The sequence below is a fragment of the Bos taurus genome, chromosome 20, assembly GCF_002263795.3.
Source record: "Bos taurus isolate L1 Dominette 01449 registration number 42190680 breed Hereford chromosome 20, ARS-UCD2.0, whole genome shotgun sequence".
Classification (NCBI taxonomy): Eukaryota; Metazoa; Chordata; class Mammalia; order Artiodactyla; family Bovidae; genus Bos; species Bos taurus.
In genome coordinates this window covers 67,701,017-67,718,271 of record NC_037347.1, presented here as the reverse complement: position 1 = coordinate 67,718,271, position 17,255 = coordinate 67,701,017, and the positions used below count along the sequence as shown (strand labels likewise).

At 50.4% G+C, this 17,255-nt stretch overlaps 1 protein-coding gene across 3 annotated transcripts in view; it reads left to right on the top strand.

Moving 5' to 3' along the window:
- The first annotated feature begins 602 nt into the window (after positions 1 to 602).
- The window catches only part of ICE1 (interactor of little elongation complex ELL subunit 1), a 65,391-nt gene continuing 48,738 nt past the window's right edge, over positions 603 to 17,255 (top strand). For 2 of the 3 annotated variants that reach the window (XR_009492003.1, XM_003587535.6), the window contains exons 1-2: positions 2,769 to 3,102; positions 17,105 to 17,163. Coding sequence is in view for 1 of the 3 variants with exons in the window: in XM_003587535.6 (XP_003587583.2) it covers positions 3,019 to 3,102; positions 17,105 to 17,163 (143 nt within the window). In the remaining 2 variants the exon portion in view is untranslated. Of the gene's footprint in view, positions 1,727 to 2,768; positions 3,103 to 17,104; positions 17,164 to 17,255 lie in introns of those variants that run through there. The other variant, XM_059878918.1, reaches the window with a different exon arrangement.

Genomic DNA, 17,255 nt, shown 5'->3' with positions numbered 1-17,255 from the left:
AGGAAATAGCAGCTCAAAGAGATCACTTGCTTCAGAGTTTAAAGCCAGGTGCATGGTTCCAAAGCCTTTGCTTGCAGTTTTCTGCAATGTAGACATATGCTTGTTTGCTTCCATCACAATGACACAATGTTGCTGTCTCTCAGTTGCTAAGTTCTGTTGGACTCTTTGTGACCCCATGGACTGCATTATGCCAGGCTTCCCTGTCTTTCAGCATCTCCCAGAGTTTGTTCAAACTCGTGTCCATTGAGTCAGTGATTCTTTCCAACCATCTCATCCTCTGTGGTCCCCTTATCCTCCTGCCCTCAATCTTTCCCAGCATTGGGGGCTTTTCCAAGGAGTGGGCTCTTCACATCAGGGGCTACAGTATGACACAGTACGGGTGGCCATTCTTACAGGAGAGGAAAAATGTCATTTCCAGCATTCCCTAACCAGTGGCCAACACCAATTTCCATTATGAACTACAACTACACTTGTTTATGCACAGCCTGCCAGGTAAGAATGATTTTTACACCTGTAGACGGTTCCTCAAAAACAAACAAACAAAAAAAATGACATATGCAGTAAAGACCAGTATGTTCCCCAAATCCTAACATATTTACTGTGTGGCCGTTTATGGAAAGTTTGCCCACACGACATTACACAAAACGGACTGCTGCTATTGGGTTTTTTCCCCCTTTGAATATCTTATGAGAAATGTAGAAGATGGAGCAAATGCACTTTCACTTCTGAGCAGAAGTGCTTATTATTTTTCACTTTCAATTAGCTGCAGCAAATCTGACTCACTCTGACATCCATGGAGCACCTACTGTGTACAGCACTTTGCAGAGTTTCAAAGGAAAATTCACCTCTAAGACATAAAGACCACCATTATCCAAGTCAAAATGTGGTATTAATTTCAAAAAAAAATTAGTGCTAAGGGACAAAAACGGGCTTCCCTGACGGCTCAGCGATAAAGAATCTGCTTGCCAAGGCAGGAGACACAGTTTCAATTCCTGGGTCAGAAAGATCCCCTGGAGAAGGAAACGACAACCCATTCCAGTTTTCTTGCCTGGGAAACGCCGTGGACAGAGGAGCCTGGTGGGCTATGGTCCATGGGGTCACATATGTTAGGATATGACATAGTAAGTAAACAACAACAAGCGGACAAAAAAGGACATACATATTGTGGTCGTGGAGGTAAAACATGCGGCCTGGAAGGACAGGAGGGTTACAGAATGCCAAGCTGGCAGGAAGGGCGTTCCAGGCAGGTGCAGGGGACAGGAAGGCAGCAGTGAATTCCCAGTTCCTGCAGGGGTAGGGATGTCGTGTAGGCGGGTGGACAGTGCAGAGGGAGCCAATGCTGGAGTATAAGCTGGTGCCTCCCTAACTAAGATACCCTGGGGGGTAGGGGGGGGACTACATTTGGGGAACCTTAGATAAAAAGGAAGTTACTGTTAAGACCTGTTTGTCCGAGGTTGGAAGGCAGACATGGAAAGTCATCAGGACCACAGGGGTTCCTCTGCTCTTTCTCGCTTCTCCTTTCACTTTTAACCCTACTCCTGTTTTCTGCACATCCCACAGTAGCCCCTCGTGTACAGACGTGTCTTCAGTGCCAAGGACAGGCGATCTAAGCGACTGCTGGACACCTGGTCCCTCCACTTCACAGCCAGCTTCAACCGCAGAGCGTGTACAAGCAAGGACAGGGATGCCGGCGTTTGGAGAGGAGCACAGACTGCTTTCTTGGAAGGTGCGGGGGGGGGGGGGGGGACGGGGGGACGGGGAGGGGACGTGTTTTCAGTTGCAATTTCCATCCTGAAGATTTAGGAAGGAGCTGATAGGGTCTGGGACGCCTCCTTAATGCATGCAGTTCTTGTATGGGACGCTAAGAATTCGGAGTTCCTAACCAGACGTCGAGAAGCGACGTCTGAGGCTTCCGAGCAAGGTAACCGATGGCAAGCTGGGATTATCAAAAAGATTCTGGTGGCAGCGGATATTGGGGAAAACTTCGATTCAAACAAGAGGATGAGGACTTCAGGGTATCCGGGAATTGCTGTAAAGTGAAGATTTTCTCTTTTTTCCCCTTTGAAGAGATTTTAAAAAGATTTGGTAGCAGCCGGCCACTGACGGGAGGCGGGGTCGCTCAGGATTCGGCCAGGCGCTGTGCTTGGCAGGACTTCCGGGGGGTGGAGGGGAAAGAGGCCGAGGAGCGCGGGGCCGGAAGGCAAGTGGACACGGAAGGAGAAGGAGCTGCGGAGAAGAAAGACGTCTGAGAAGAAGGGCTGGTCAGCGGCGACGACGACAACGCCTCAGGAGGCGAACCGCCCCCTCAGGCGCGCCCGCGGCGGCCGGAAGAACTGCTCGGGGTCCGCCCGGCGCGCGGGGACCGCCGGGAGATGTAGTCCTCGGGTCTCCGCCTGGGCCCGGCCGCAGTCTGACGGAGCGCGCCGCTCCAGTTAAAACTCGCGCACCAGCCCGTCAGCGTGCGGGGTCCTTCAGGGCCAGGAGGCGCCTGCAGTGACGTCACCTCAGGTCACCTCCCCCCCTCGGCGAAGGTTTTTGGTGTCTATCGAAAGCCGTCTACAAAGCAAGCCGGCAAAGGAAGACTAAACCCTACACGGCGAAAGAGGGGACCCGTCCGACGCCTCTCCGCCCTGTGCCGTTTCTTCGGGCGGTGTACCCCCGCCGCCGAGGCGCAGCCCCGCGCCCCGTTTTTCCTCAGGCGGCGCGGCGGGCAGCCCCGAGCCGCGGCATGGGGGCGGAACGAGCCGGGGCGGGGCGGGGTCCTGGCTGAGCGGCGTCGCACGCTCGGGGGGCCGCGCCGGGTGTATCGTTTCTGTCTGCAGCGCCTGAGGTGGCTCTGGCTCGGAGAGCCGTTCTCCCGGCTCCACGGGGACCTCGGTGCACGGATGGACCCGCCCGGACCCGGCGGGAAGCGGCCCGGTAGGGCCGGACGGCCCCGACGGCGTCAGCAGAGGCAGGACGGGGCCGAGGCCGCCGGCCCCTGAGGCGCGCGGGCTCCGCGGGCCCGGCGGCGGCACCATGATGCCGGGCGAGACCCACTCGGCGGCGCCGGGGACGGCGGCGGACCTCTCGCGTTGTCAGGGCTGCGCCTCTCTGCAGCAGGTGAGGCGTCTGCCCCTCAGGCCGAGGGCGCGGAGAGGTTGGGCAGGGCCGTGCGGGGCGCGGGCGGGGCGGGGCGGGGCGGGGGGGGCGGGTCGGGCGGAAGGCCCCCCCCCCCCTCCCCGTATTGGGAATGGCTACGGCTTCCCTGGTGGCTCAGCTGTTGAAGAATCCGCCTGCAATGCAGGGGAGAGATTCTGGTTCGATTCCTGGGTCGGGAAGATCCGCTGGAGGAGGGAGAGTCTACCCACTCCAGTATTCTTGGACTGCCCTGGTGGCTCAGCTGGTAAAGAATCTGCCTGCAATGCGGGAGACCTGGGTTCGATCCCTGGGTCGGGAAGATCCCTTGGCGAAGGGAAAGGCTACCCATTACAGTATTCTGGTCTGGAGAATCCCATGGACACAGGAGCCTGGCAGGGTACAGTCCATGGGCTTGCAAGAACTGGGCATGTCTTAGCGACTTTCCGCTGCGTTCTTCAGGCTTAGAATCCGGGATTCATTTCCTAGATGCAGCGCTGGTGGAGGGTTGGGGGGCCCCCCGAGATTCCCTTCTCCAATCCCGGTGTTTCCCCCAAGGCTGACTCCGAGGGAGATGAGTGGTGGTCAGAATGCCAAGGGAAGCTAATCTCTCCCAGGAGAAGGTGGTTGATTTTTTACTGTGCCGGGCCGTCCTTCCGTATTTCTTGCTTGTGGGGGTGGTGGGGGCGGGTGCTCATGTGGCCTGCGGGTTGGCCAGGAGGGTCATTCGTTCCCCGAAGGCAGGCGGACAATGCAGGTCTCTGAAGTGTAGCGTGGAGTGTGCGTGCCCCTGGCAGAAGAGGAGCCGCTGCCAGCGTCTGCCTCAGGTCCTGCGGAGTGCTCCTCCCCAGCTGGACTTCTCGCAGCTGTCTGATATCAGGAGTCTCTCTTTTTGCTGCTGTCATCAATATTTTTCAGTGGTAAAGCAGTGCTGTGCACCGCCTGTGCCTGTGTCCTCAGTCGCGTCCAGCTCTTTGTGACCCCATGGGCTGTGTGTGTAGTCCTCCAGGCTCCTCTCTCTGTCCGTGGGGTTTTTTTTTCCAGGCAGGAATATACTGGAGGGGGTTGCCATTTCCTTCTCCAGGGGATCTTCCCAACCCAGGGATCGAATTTGTGTCTCCTGCATTTGGCAGGTGGATTCTTTACCATCTGAAGGTCGTAGTCCAGCACGGTACTGACATGTAATTAAATTACTCCTGTTCTACCTGGTGTTCTAGGCACTAGGGACATAGTGGTGAATAAAATAGTGGTGAACAGTAATCTTGTAGATAAGGTGTATATGTGGATGAAAGAAGGTTTGAAGTGTTAGGAAAATAGAGGAGGAGTTGGAGTGGTGGTTTTTCCTCCGCTGGGGGCTGCCCGGAGGGCAGGTTGCTCTTGAGCTGGTGACATTCGGACACGTGAATGATGAGAAGCAGACTGGAAAAGGTGTGGGAGGAGCTTCCTAGGTAGAAGGTTTGACAGGTGATCGAGTTTTGGGGTGAAAAGGAGCGAGGTGTCAGGAACTGGAGGAGCTCTGGTTGGGGCAGAGGCAGAGCTCTGTGAAGGCAGGAAGGAGTGTAGGCCCCGAGGCTATCAGAGAAGCTGAGGGTTTGGGGTTTTATTTTTCTAACAGCATCATCTATGAGCTAATACCAGACATTTTAAGGGCTGGGAGCAGGGAGGGAGAGAAGAAAGTCCTGCCCTGGCACTCGGAAATAGAGGAGGAACTAATGGGAAAGTCACTGTCTGAGCTGAGATGTCTCATGGAGGCATTCATAATGTGCTTCTGTTTTTCCCTCAAAACCCAGGTCCATGAGGGAAGTTCTCTTGAATCTTTTGTAAGTTGTATTTGTTCTTTGGGCTCTTTACTCACTCAGCAAATGTTTTTTGATTCCCTCCTGTGTTTTAGGAAGTACAGGTTCAGCAGTGGGTGAAAAGGCAAATATTCTTTATCTCTTAGAGCCTGTATGTTAGGAGGTAGGGGGAGGAGATAGTCAACAAGTTATGTGAGAAGGTAATAAACATGTTGGAAATAAATTGAGCAGAGAAAGGAGGCAGAGGAATAAAAGGCTGAAGAAAGGGCCAGTATCTGGTAGAATTTAAGTAGGGAGTCCTGGAGGCCTCAGGGAGGTTGTCTTTGGGCAGAGAGGGTGAGGATAAGCTCTGGAGATGTCTTTGGAGAGGAGCACCCCAGACGGCAGAGAGGTCGCTGTGGTGGCCATTCACTCACGTGCTTGGGAAGACGTGGAGGCACGGCAGCTGGGGTGGAGCGCGTGCTGGGCTCTTGGTCGGTTTGGGGCCGCCCTGGCCAGGTGACTTCCAAGCGACAGGGATTCACTCCTCACAGTCACGGTGGCCGCCAAGTCCAGGATCCAGGGACTGGCGGATCTGCTCTCTGATTCCTTCCTGCTGTGCCCTCACTTGGCAGTGCTCTGGGGTCTCCTTCGTAAGAGCACAGGTTCCATCCCCAAAGGCTGTGCCGTTCTGACCTGTTTACCCAGCAGGGGACCACCCTGCTGTGCCCGTCCTATTGCTGATTATTCGTCAGTATATGAATTTGGTGGGGGCGCAATGACCTACAGAATTTGATGAAGTTAGAACAGAGGCTGACCGGGGACGCCCTTCGAGACTGTCATAAGGATGTTGGCTCTTCTTCTAAGAGGACAGTGAGTCACAGGCTTTTCTGTAGGAGGACGATGAATGTAAATAACCCACTGTCCAGTTGTGGGTTCGAATCTCCTTCAAAGACCCGGTCTTCATTCAGAGTAGCAACTGCATCCTCCTGGTGGCTCGGGCAGAAACTAGATGTCCCCCTTGGTTCCTCACTTTTCTCTCACACCTTGTGTCCAGCCTATCAGCTTACTGTCAGTTCTTCTCCTGGTCCACCCGTTTCTCCCTTTCCCCACTGCTTCCCCTCTCATGTGAACCCCTGTGATCTCTGGCCCAGAAGCTGTTGCAGTCGCCTCCTGGGCACCTCCCTCCTTCCTGCTGCGCCACATTCTTCTGTTGGTTCTCAAGCCAGCCAGCAGCCGTAGGGGTCGTCCTCTGAGGTCTCTAAGTATAGGAGTCTGCAGGACTTTTCCAAAAGGGGCAGGATTGTAAATAGTTAGGTGTTGTGGTCTCCTTCACCGACACTCAGCTCAGCCTGTGTAGTGTAGAGACACCCACGGGTAGCACTGGAGGGATGGGTGTGGTTATGCTCGGGGGAACCCTTGTTTGTGGGATGGGACAGGCACTGAAAGTGTGGACTGAAGCCCCAAGGGGTTTCAGCTGTGTTCGTGTCTGGATGTGGAGCCTCCAGGTACCACGATCCCCTCCGGGGAAAAAGCAAAGCGGCTAGGTCAGATGGGCTCTGAGCTCACTGTGAGAACCGCAGTTGGGGAGAAGTGGGGACAGGAGAGTGGAGGAGTGTGTTCTGTCCATGCCTGCTGGCCTCTAAGGTGGATATGGGGTCATGAGGCCAGGAGCAGCAAACAGACGGAGGTAAAGAGGACGCGTGTGGGAGATCAGGATGGGGGAGCCCCGAGGGTGAGAACAGGCGTTTGCCAGTCAGCAGGCCTGCGGTCGGCCCCGCAGCAAAGACATTTCTGCAGGATTGCGTAGCACCACAGCTCGTTGTGTGTCTCAGAGAGAGAGGGTATGTAGAGAGCACACTTTGCTGTGAGCTCTGGTGCACCGAGACTCCTGGGTCTTGCAGAAGTTTACCTCGCACGTCAGGGGTGTCTGCCTGCAGGAGCCCCCGAGCCAGCGCTGTGGCTCCCTCCTGAGCCCCGTGGAGGCCGGTTGTCCCCATGGAGCGGTGCTCTGTGTGGGCTGCGCGGCTTCCTCCCCGTCTCACTCCTCCCGGCCCTCTTCTCTCTCTCTCTCTCTCTCTTTCTTACTTTTGTCATGCCTCTGGGTTGCAGGATCTTAGTTCCCTGACCAGGGATTGACCCCGAGCCCTCAGAACTGAAACCCTGGAGTCTTAACCACTAGACTGCCAGGGAATTCCCTGCCCTCTTTTTCTTTAGCAGGTGCAGAGATACTGCTTTTGTGGCTTGATGTAGAAGTTTATAGATGGACCACATTTTTCCCTAGCCTCTGACATCACGTCATCTGTTTTCTCACCCTTACTGGTTACGATGGTTGATCACTGACCTGTAGCCCAGTGTCCGTATGGGTTGCCACACTTTGGAAATCCTAAACCTGTGTGGATCCTCACACTGGTGATATTATGTACCGTTAAACAGATCTTACGCTGAGAGGTTTTAACTCAAGCTGGCGGAAGCCCCTTTTTTCTGGTGAAGGAGAGGGCCTCTCCACCCACCTCCCTGCCTTTTTTTTTTTTTTTTTTTTAACCAGTTTTGGTTATTGCAGAGCAAAACATTTTAATTCTCTGGAGAATCCAGATGAGAGTTTGAAGCACATAGTTATACTGTTTAGCTTATGTAACCAGAATAGATTCAGAATAAATGGTGTTTGGCTGTCCTTGGAGCAGGTTTGAGCCAATTGTTTATATAAATTTGTGTTGGACTTCCATTGATAATCACCAGTGCTTTCAACTTCCATTATTTGCAACTTGAAACATACTTGCCCCTATACATACCGATATGTAAGTGGTTATAGCAAATTCTCACAGAGTTGAGATTCAGTCAGTGAATGTTTTTCGAGCGTCACCATGTTTGTGAGACTGTGGTGTGTGTTGGAATTGAGTGTGAACAGAGGAGGCGTAGAGTGTGTGTTGTGGTTGAGGTTACAGATGAATGAAACAGCGTCCACAGCGTACGTGTCTTGTAATGAGTACTTACTGAGAAAATCTGAGTAAAAGGTGGGACCCACGCAGTTCAGACCGTGTTGGTCAGAGGTCAACTGTTCTCTTCCAGGGGACGTTCAGGGTAGGTGCTCTGGGAGCATCCAGGAGGGGCAGCTGAAGGCTTCATGGAGGAAGTGAGTCTAGGCCTGAAGAACCATTTGTGGTAAATGAGAGGGAAGAGATGGAAGGGGAGTGGCGTGGGCAGAGGAGGCATCCTGGGCAGAGACTAGGAGGGGAACGGCGGAGTCTCTGAATGATCAAGCCCCAAGAAGAGGCCCGCGAGGCTGAAGCCTGCCCTCCCCAGAGCCAGAGCCGCTCAGCGGCCCCCGCGGATGGGTGCAGGTGGAGGGGTAGGTGTTCCCACTGTGCCAGGGAGCATCACCTGGGGCCCTGGCTGACCGCTCAGGGGACAGGCTCAGCCCTCATGAAGCTCGACCAGACTCCATTCAGCCGCAGTTCGTAAAAAGGTAGCAAACAGGAGGAGGAAACACAGCTCATTGGAGAGGATTCAAGCTGGTCATTTAGCGAAGTCACCCACAGCACAGCAATCAGAGATTTGTGGTTTTTAAAAAGAGTTTATTTTGAAATAGTTTAGAACTTCCAGGAAAGTTGCCAGAAGAGTACAGAGAAGGCTGATATTCTGTTCATCCTATTCACAGGTGGTCAGGATGTTTGTGTTCAGGTCCTCGTTGGTCTACACACACACACACACACACACACACTCCTACACACACACACTTTGTCCCCGCTCCACGTTCTCGTTGGTCTGTACACGCACACACTCCTACATACACACACACTTTGTCCCCACTCCACATTCTCGTTGGTCTACATACACACACACACACACTCCCTCGCACATACACTTTCTCCCCGCTCCTCATTCTTGTTGGTCTACACACACTCACACTCCCTCACACACACACACATGTGCACACACACATACACTTTCTCCCCGCTCCACATTCTCATTGGTCTACACATACACACACACTCCCTCGAACACACACTTTGTCCCTGCTCCACATTCTCGTTGGTCCGTACACACACACACACCCACACCCACACATATACATACACACACACTTTCTCCCCGCTCCACATTCTCGTTGATCTACACACACACACACACACATACACTCCCTCGCGCACACACTTTGTCCCTGCTCCACATTCTCGTTGGTCTACACACACAAACACACACACAAACACGCACACACACACACTTTGTCCCCACTCCACATTCTCGTTGGTCTACACACACACACACTCACTCCCCACACACACACTTTCTCCCCGCTCCTCATTCTCGTTGGTCTACGCACACACACTCCCTCACACACATACACATGTGCACACACACATACACTTGTCCCCGCTCCACATTCTCGTTGGTCTACACACACACACACACTCCCTCACACACACGCACGTGCACACACACACACACACACACACACACACACTTTCTCCCCGCTCCACACTCAGTGTGCTTCCTCAAGATCTGAGCGCTTTCCAGCAGAGCCTCAGCTCTCCCATCGGGCCAGAAGCCTTCATGCCCACTTCCCTCTGGCCTCTCCATGTAGCTGTGATTTCCCTCAGGTCACTATCTGTAGACCCTTCCGAGGGGCCTGCATTACGGCCAGGTGTGGCTTCCCCTCCTGGTGCTAGAGCCCATCAGGGAGGTGTATCGTTATGTTGTCGTGTCTTCTGCCTTTTTCCGTCAGTCTCTCTCTCGTGTGCGGGGAAGTTCCAGTACAGCCTTGTCTTCTCTGCGAAACACTTGGCCGGGTCTGGAGACGTTTGGGCGGTTACCCTGTATTAGCGAGCTCCACAACTGCCCCGAGTTTGGTGACGCCCATAAGGGGCTGATCCAGGGTTAGGTTAGTGGTTTATTGCGGTGAAAGCAGACCCAGGAAAGGCGAGCGAGATGCCAGTGGAGGAAGCCAGCTGAGCGCTTGATTCAAGGGTTGTGCAGCTGTGTGTTGTGACGCATGTCAAGTATTGTCCGGCAGGGCTGCTCATTAGAGACTCCGAACCCAGAGGCTGCTGTGGTCACATGGCCACGTGGTCGTGCCTGCCTACGTGCCCAGGTGCCGGTCTCCCGGGAGGAAAGCAGTTTTCAGCAGCAGCCATGTCGCATCGTTGGGCCACTAGGTACCACTCTTAACGGTTTGGGGAATGGTGGGAGCCCTTCAGAAAGCTAGGTTCCCAGATGCCAGCCAAGGCCCCCCTCCTCGCAAGCAGGCCTTTCTGAGGACCGCAGTCTCAGGCCTGCCCTGTGGGCTCTGGTCTGCACCAGCCCTGGGGGGTGGACAGCCTCTGGCCATGGGGTGAGGAGTGACCGCGAAGGTGGCAGGCCTCCCACGGTGGGAAGGGCACTCCAGAGTCAGCTGAGAACCTTCCCTCCCCGAGCATCAGTGCTCACAGGCTGACTCAGGCAATTTACTTAGCCCGCTGTCAACTGTGTGTTTCCTTATTTGCTTGATGTCTGCGTGTTGTAACACCACTTGCCTAACTCGAGGGCCATCCCCCGCCCGCCTCTCAGCCCCGGGCCCTCGGTGCCCCCCGCCCCGCGTGCACAGCTGCTGTGTTGAGGGAAGACGGGAATTGGAGAGGATTGCTTCTCTCCCCTTTCCCTTGGCTCTCTGTGTCCTCACTGACTCTCAGGGCTGGGACCTGGCTGATGGGAACCGCTCACTGTGGAGCAGGCGGCAGGACCCAGGGGGCTGCTCTGGGGGCTGGGTCAGCGAGCACGGGAGTGAGCACGATGGAGCCGGAGGAGCGCGCGCTGGAGGCCGAGGAAAGCCGAAGGAGGGAGTTAGGACAGCAGAGGGGACTGCGGGGACGTGAGGTTTCCAGGGGACGCTGGGGCAGCAGTCCCCGAAGGAGAGGAAGCTGTGTTAGCACAGAGACAGCGGGAATGGGGTTCCAGAAGGAGAGCACGGGCCGCGGAAGGAGAGTGGTCTCAGGACACCCCCGCCTTCACCTTGGACCGCGTCCGCCCTGGAGGCTGGGCACTGGGAGGGTGCGGCGTGCGCACGCGGGCGATCGGTCAGCGGGGCCTGCCGCCCTCTGCTTCACGCGCGGTCATGCTTCCCAGACGCATCACTCGCGGCCTTGACCGCGGGCGGGGTTGGAGAAGCACCGGAGACTGTTCCATGAGGTCAGGGCAGCGGCAGACCCGCCGGCCGGGCAGAGAACGAGGTAGGGGCTGGGGCGCGGCGGCCACCACGGTGCACTTCTCACCCGCTGTGTGCTGCTTTCCTGGGTAGTGCTGTGCTTTGTGATTTTAAGCTTTTAAAATTTTAAGTTTTTAAAATCTGTGTGAGCATAGTTTAGAAAGACAGGTAGACGCACCATATTTGTTAAGCCCCCAGCCAGCCTGTCCGTGTTCTCAAGAGACACCAGTTTTGTTTGCACTCTTGCATATTGTTGAATAAAAGAGGTATGTGGCTACTTCTTGTTTTTCAGTTTCAGACATATTTTTCCATTTCTGCCTTTGGAGGGTGAGGCTGGAGCTGCACCCATCACCCCCCGCACCCCCAGTGGAAAAAACAATCCTCTCAGTGTAGTTGTGATGCCCCTTAGGTCACTATTCAGAGTTGACATCATTATGACTGTTTGTTAGAGCCAAATATGGGGTAAATTGCAGTTATTTTTCCTCATTTGTGTGTTTTCTAGTGTTTTCCCTGATTAATAGCTATATCCTTAATTCAGTGGATTAATCTTGAAAATGTTAATATGGCAGAGATGAAGTTAAATGCTTTATATGACTCCTTCTGTTTAATCCTGATAGCAAGCCAGGTACATTACCTGCCCCACCCCCAAACACACACACAAACCAGGGTTTCAGTCTCCTTGTCTGTAAAATTGGAGATAGTACTGAGGCAGGGCAAGTTAAGTTGGTTTGCCCAATGCACCCTTCTAGAAAGTGGCGGAAGAGGAATTTAAGCCCAGCTGTGTGTAACCACAGAGCCTGAGGTTTCTGGAATGTGTCTGGCACAGTTCTGGACATTACAGAATGGCCCCCGGAAGAAAGGCTGGGAAGATGAGATTGACTTGCAAAGAACTTGAAAGAGAATTGGGGGTGGGTGGGAAGAGGTTATTTTAAAAAGTAATCCATCTCAGTGCGCAATGACACCGTGTTCCCTTGCAGCTGTCAGTCAGTCAGAACAGCTTAATGCCTTTGTTCTACCGGGTCTTCTGTCGTTTTATCCTTAAGGAGAAACATCCCCTCTGAGCCCTTGGGCCTGCCCCAGACTGGTGCACAGCTGCCCTGTGGGGTTCTCCGGACCTCTCTTTTGTGCCTGCCTCGTCCTCTCTTCTTTTATCTCATGATTAGGGTGGGCTCCGTTCACATCCTTGGGTACCTCCTGAGCAGGGGCGCCTGGGGAGTGAGTTTGCGGAGACTGCAAGTGTTAGAATGTCTGTTTTCCATCGTGATTGATTGATAGCTCGTGTGGAATTTTACCTTGGAATTCGTTTTCCCCCAACATGCTAAAGGCTTGCTTTCTCAGGTCTCTAGTTGATTTTTGGAGTCGGAAGATATTCTGATTCCAGGTTCTTTGTATGTGACTTGTGTGATTGTATTGTTTGCAGCCAAAGATGGAGAAGCTTTATACAGTCAGCAAAAATGATACCAGAAGCTGACTGTGGTTCAGATCATGAACTCCTTATTGCCAAATTCAGACTTAAATTGAAGAAAGTAGGGAAAACCACTAGACCATTCAGGTATGACCTAAATCAAATCCCTTATGATAATACAGTGGAAGTGAGAAATAGATTTAAGGGCCTAGATCTGATAGAGTGCCTGATGAACTATGGACTGAGGTTCATGACACTGTACAGGAGACAGGGATCAAGACCATCCCCGTGGAAAAGAAATGCAAAAAAGCAAAATGGCTGTCTGGGAAGGCCTTACAAATAGCTGTGAAAAGAAGAGAAGAGAAAAGCAAAGGAGAAAAGGAAAGATATAAGCAACTGAATGCAGAGTTCTAAAGAATAGCAAGGAGAGATAAGAAAGCCTTCCTCAGCGATCAATGCAAAGAAATAGAGGAAAACACCAGAATGGGAAAGACTAGAGATCTCTTCAAGAAAATTAGAGATACTAAGGGAACATTTCATGCAAAGATGGGCTCGATAAAGGACAGAAATGATATGGACCTAACAGAAGCAGAAGATATTAAGAAGAGGTGGCAAGAATACACAGAAGAACTGTACAAAAAAGATCCTCATGACTAAGATAATCACAATGGTGTGATCACTCACCTAGAGCCAGACATCTGAAATGTGAAGTCAAGTGGGCCTTAGAAAGCATCACTATGAACAAAGCTAGTGGAGGTGATGAAATTCCAGTTGAGCTATTTCAAATCCTGAAAGATGATGCTGTGAAAGTGCTGCACTCAATATGCCAGCAAATTTGAAAAACTCAGCAGTGGCCACAGGACCGGAAAAGGTCAGTTTTCATTCCAGTGCCAAAGAATGCTCAAACTACTGCACAATTGCACTCATCTCAGACGCTAGTAAGGTAATGCTCAAAATTCTCTAAGCCAGGCTTCAGCAATATGTGAACCGTGAACTTCCAGATGTTCAAGCTGGTTTTAGAAAAGGCAGAGGAGCCAGAGATCAAATTGCCAACATCCGCTGGATCATGGAAAAAGCAAGAGAGTTCCAGAAAAACATCTATTTCTGCTTTATTGACTATGCCAAAGCCTTTGACTGTGTGGATCACAATAAACTGTGGAAAATTCTGCAAGAGATGGGAATACCAGACCACCTGACCTGCCTCTTGAGAAACCTATATGCAGGTCAGGAAGCAACAGTTAGAACTGGACATGGAACAACAGACTGGTTCCAAATAGGAAAAGGAGTACGTCAAGGCTGTGGATTGTCACCCTGCTTATTTGATTTCTATGCAGAGTACATGAGAAACGCTGGGCTGGAAGAAACACAAGCTGGAATCAAGATTGCCTGGAGAAATATCAATAACCTCAGATATGCAGATGATACCACCCTTATGGCAGAAAGTGAAGAGGAACTAAAGAGCCTCTTGATGAAAGTGGAAGTGGAGAGTGAAAAAGTTGACTTAAAGCTTAACATTCAGAAAAGTAAGATCATGGCATCCGGTCCCATCACTTCATGGCAAATAGATGGGGAAACAGTGAAAACAGTGTCAGACTTTATTTTTGGGGGCTCCAAAATCACTGCAGATGGTGATTGTAGCCATGAAATTAAAAGTCGCTTACTCCTTGGAAGAAAAGTTATGACCAACCTAGATAGCATATTAAAAAGCAGAGATGTTACTTTGCCAACAAAGGTCCGTCTAGTCAAGGCTATGGTTTTTCCTGTGGTCATGTATGGATGTGAGAGTTGGACTGGTGAAGAAAGCTGAGTACCGAAGAATTGATACTTTTTAACTGTGGTGTTGGAGAAGACTATTGAGAGTCCCTTGGACTGCAAGGAGTCCAGCCAGTCTGTTCTAAAGGAGATCAGTCCTGGGTGTTCATTGGAAGGACTGATGCTAAAGCTGAAACTCCAATACTTTGGCCACCTCATGCAAAGAGTTGACTCATTGGAAAAGACTCTGCTGTTGGGAGGGATTGGAGGCAGGAGGAGAAGGGGACAACAGAGGATGAGATGGCCGGATGGCATCACCGACTTGATGGACACGAGTTTGAGTGAACTCCGGGAGTTGGTGATGGACAGGGAGGCCTGGCATGCTGGGATTCATGGAGTCGCAAAGAGTCGGACACGACTGAGGACTGAACTGAACTGCACTGTGTTCTGAAAGCGTGTGCTTCTGTTTCCTGGTTTGGATCCGGTTGGAATCCGTGTGCTGGACCCTTTCAGTTTGGCAACTGTGGCTGCAGTTCTGGGTTTTTCTTGACTTTCAGTGTTTAATGATCTCCCTATCTTTTCCATTCTTCCCTGAGACTCTTATCAGGCAGGTGACATTTCTTGCACTGACACACCGATTGCTTTTATTTTTCTGAATTCTTTCCTATGTGTCTGCTTTTTTGGGGGGGAGGGGTTTGGAGGACATTTTTTTTTTTTCCAGTTTTACCACCAAATTTTTTGAGTCTTTTATTTTGTTTTCCTGTTTTTAATTTAGCTGTAACAGTTTTGTTGAAGTATAATTCACATACCATAAAATTCATCCTTTTAATATGTACAGTTAGGTGGTTTATAGTATATTCACAGTTATGGAAACCGGTTACCACTTGTTAAACATGTCTTTCCTGCCCGTGTGTCCTCTCCAAGAACCCGTTAAGCACTAGCAGTCATCCCGCTTCCCCAGCCCAAGCCCCTGGTGGTCTCTAGTCTGCTCTCTGTCTCTCTGGCTTTGCCTGTTATGGGCAGTTCACATGAATGAAGCATACCGCGTTAGCCTTTTGTAACTGGCTTCTTCCACTTAGCAGGTTTTCAGTGTTCATCCATGATGTAGCATGGGCCATTCATTTCTGCTCATTGTCAGATATTGACATTGTGTGGCTGTACCACATTTTATTTTTTCCTTCATCAGATGATGATTCATCCATTTATCAATTGATGTTTAGTTTATTTCTACTTATTGGCTAGTGAATAAATGCTGCTTTAAATGCCACCTTGTTTCAGTGGTGTCTGACTCTTTTGTGACCCCATGGCCTGTAACCTGCCAGGCTCCTCTGTCTGTGGGATTCTCCAGGCAAGGATACTGGAGTGGGTTGCCATGCCCTCCTCCAGGATACGTTGTCTATCCAGGGATTAAACCATCAAACCCATGTCTCCTGCATTAGTAGGCAAGTTCTTTACCCCTAGCGCCACCTGGAGGCGCTTTAAATAAGAGTGTACAAACTGGCCTGGACATATATTTTCACTTCTGGGTGTATACCTTGGAGTGGAATTGCTAAATCATATAGTCAGCTGTTCAACATTTTGAGGAGCTGTGAAGTTATTTTCCAGAGCAGCTGTACATTTCCTGTTCCACCAGCAGTGTTAGGAGAATCCCAGCTTCTCTGTGTGCTCGCCAGCACTTGTTATTTTCTGTAATTTTGATTTTAGCCGTCCTAGTAGCTATCTGTTTTTGATTTTTAAGAGCTTCTAAAATTTTTTCTAAGAATGGCCACAAGAGACAAGGGTGATTTCTCAGTTTCACTCGTGAGGAAATATAAATGAAAAACACGGCTCTGAGATGATCACGCTTCCAGCTATCACTAATGCAGGGAGCCTGTTTGGATTTGAAAATAGATGTGTCTACCAGAAGACTGGGCAAGAAATATATTGCCCAGTGTGTTATTAACAATACGGTGAAGACTGAAAAGGACCCAGCCTGGTCTTCAGTAGGAAAATGGTGAATTGAATACATCCAAACATGTTTTAAATATACAGTGACAGTTCTGAAAAGATATATGCAAAAAGTAAGAGTGACTTTCAACAGGTGTTGAGATTATCAGAAGGTACATACTTTTTAATGTGTTGATTTCTTATTTCAGTAAATGTTACATGTATGATTGCAAAGAAAATGCACATGTTAGTGTAAAGGGAAGTTGTCCTGTAATTCTCAAAATAAGTTAGTAAAGACATTTTGGGGATAATTAATGAAAAATAAGTTCTTATTTCTGAAATGTTAATGAGAAAAGGAGACATTAAAGGAAAAAGTGACTTAAAAAATACCTGTTCAATTTTAAGTATTAGAAACATTTTGAACAGTCAATTAATTTTTTCCATCAAATTGGTAGCAATAATTTAGAGCCAAATTTGTAGTTGTCCCAAAAGTATAAAGTAGATCCTTGTAAAAAGAAACTTCACTGACTCTTGACCCTATTTTAATATTCCTATTCATCTTTTCCATGTTATTTTTCATTGTTTGCTGTTTTTAAGAATTTATGTGTATTTTTGGATTAAGTCCTTTTGGAAATAATGCAGACTGAAGTGTGTGAGTGAACTAAAACTGACTACTTATTGAGCTCTCGCAGTGAAAAAGCACACCCAGTCAGAGCATCTTGCTGTTGGTGTGTGGTCGTTCAGGTAAAGAAGGAGCTTCTAAGCGATGCAGCAAGGGCCCAGGGTCATACAGAATATCCCTGGGGGGTTATGTGCAACGTGGATAATAGACTCACATATTTCTGAGTTTGTAGAATATAGTGAGCTGTATGTGTATTTTATCATAAATGTTACAGAAAAGTTTAAATTATAAAAACAAATGGCTAACTGCAGCTTTTTTTCTTGCAGAATTTGAATGAATACGTTGACGCATTAATTACCTTGAAGCAAAAAATTATTAACACAGAGTGAGTATGTTTCGTGTGTTTGGCTGAACTCCATGAACCTGCCATACAAACTGGAGCGGGTGCTGGTGGTAGCGCCCTGGCCTGAGGGTAGA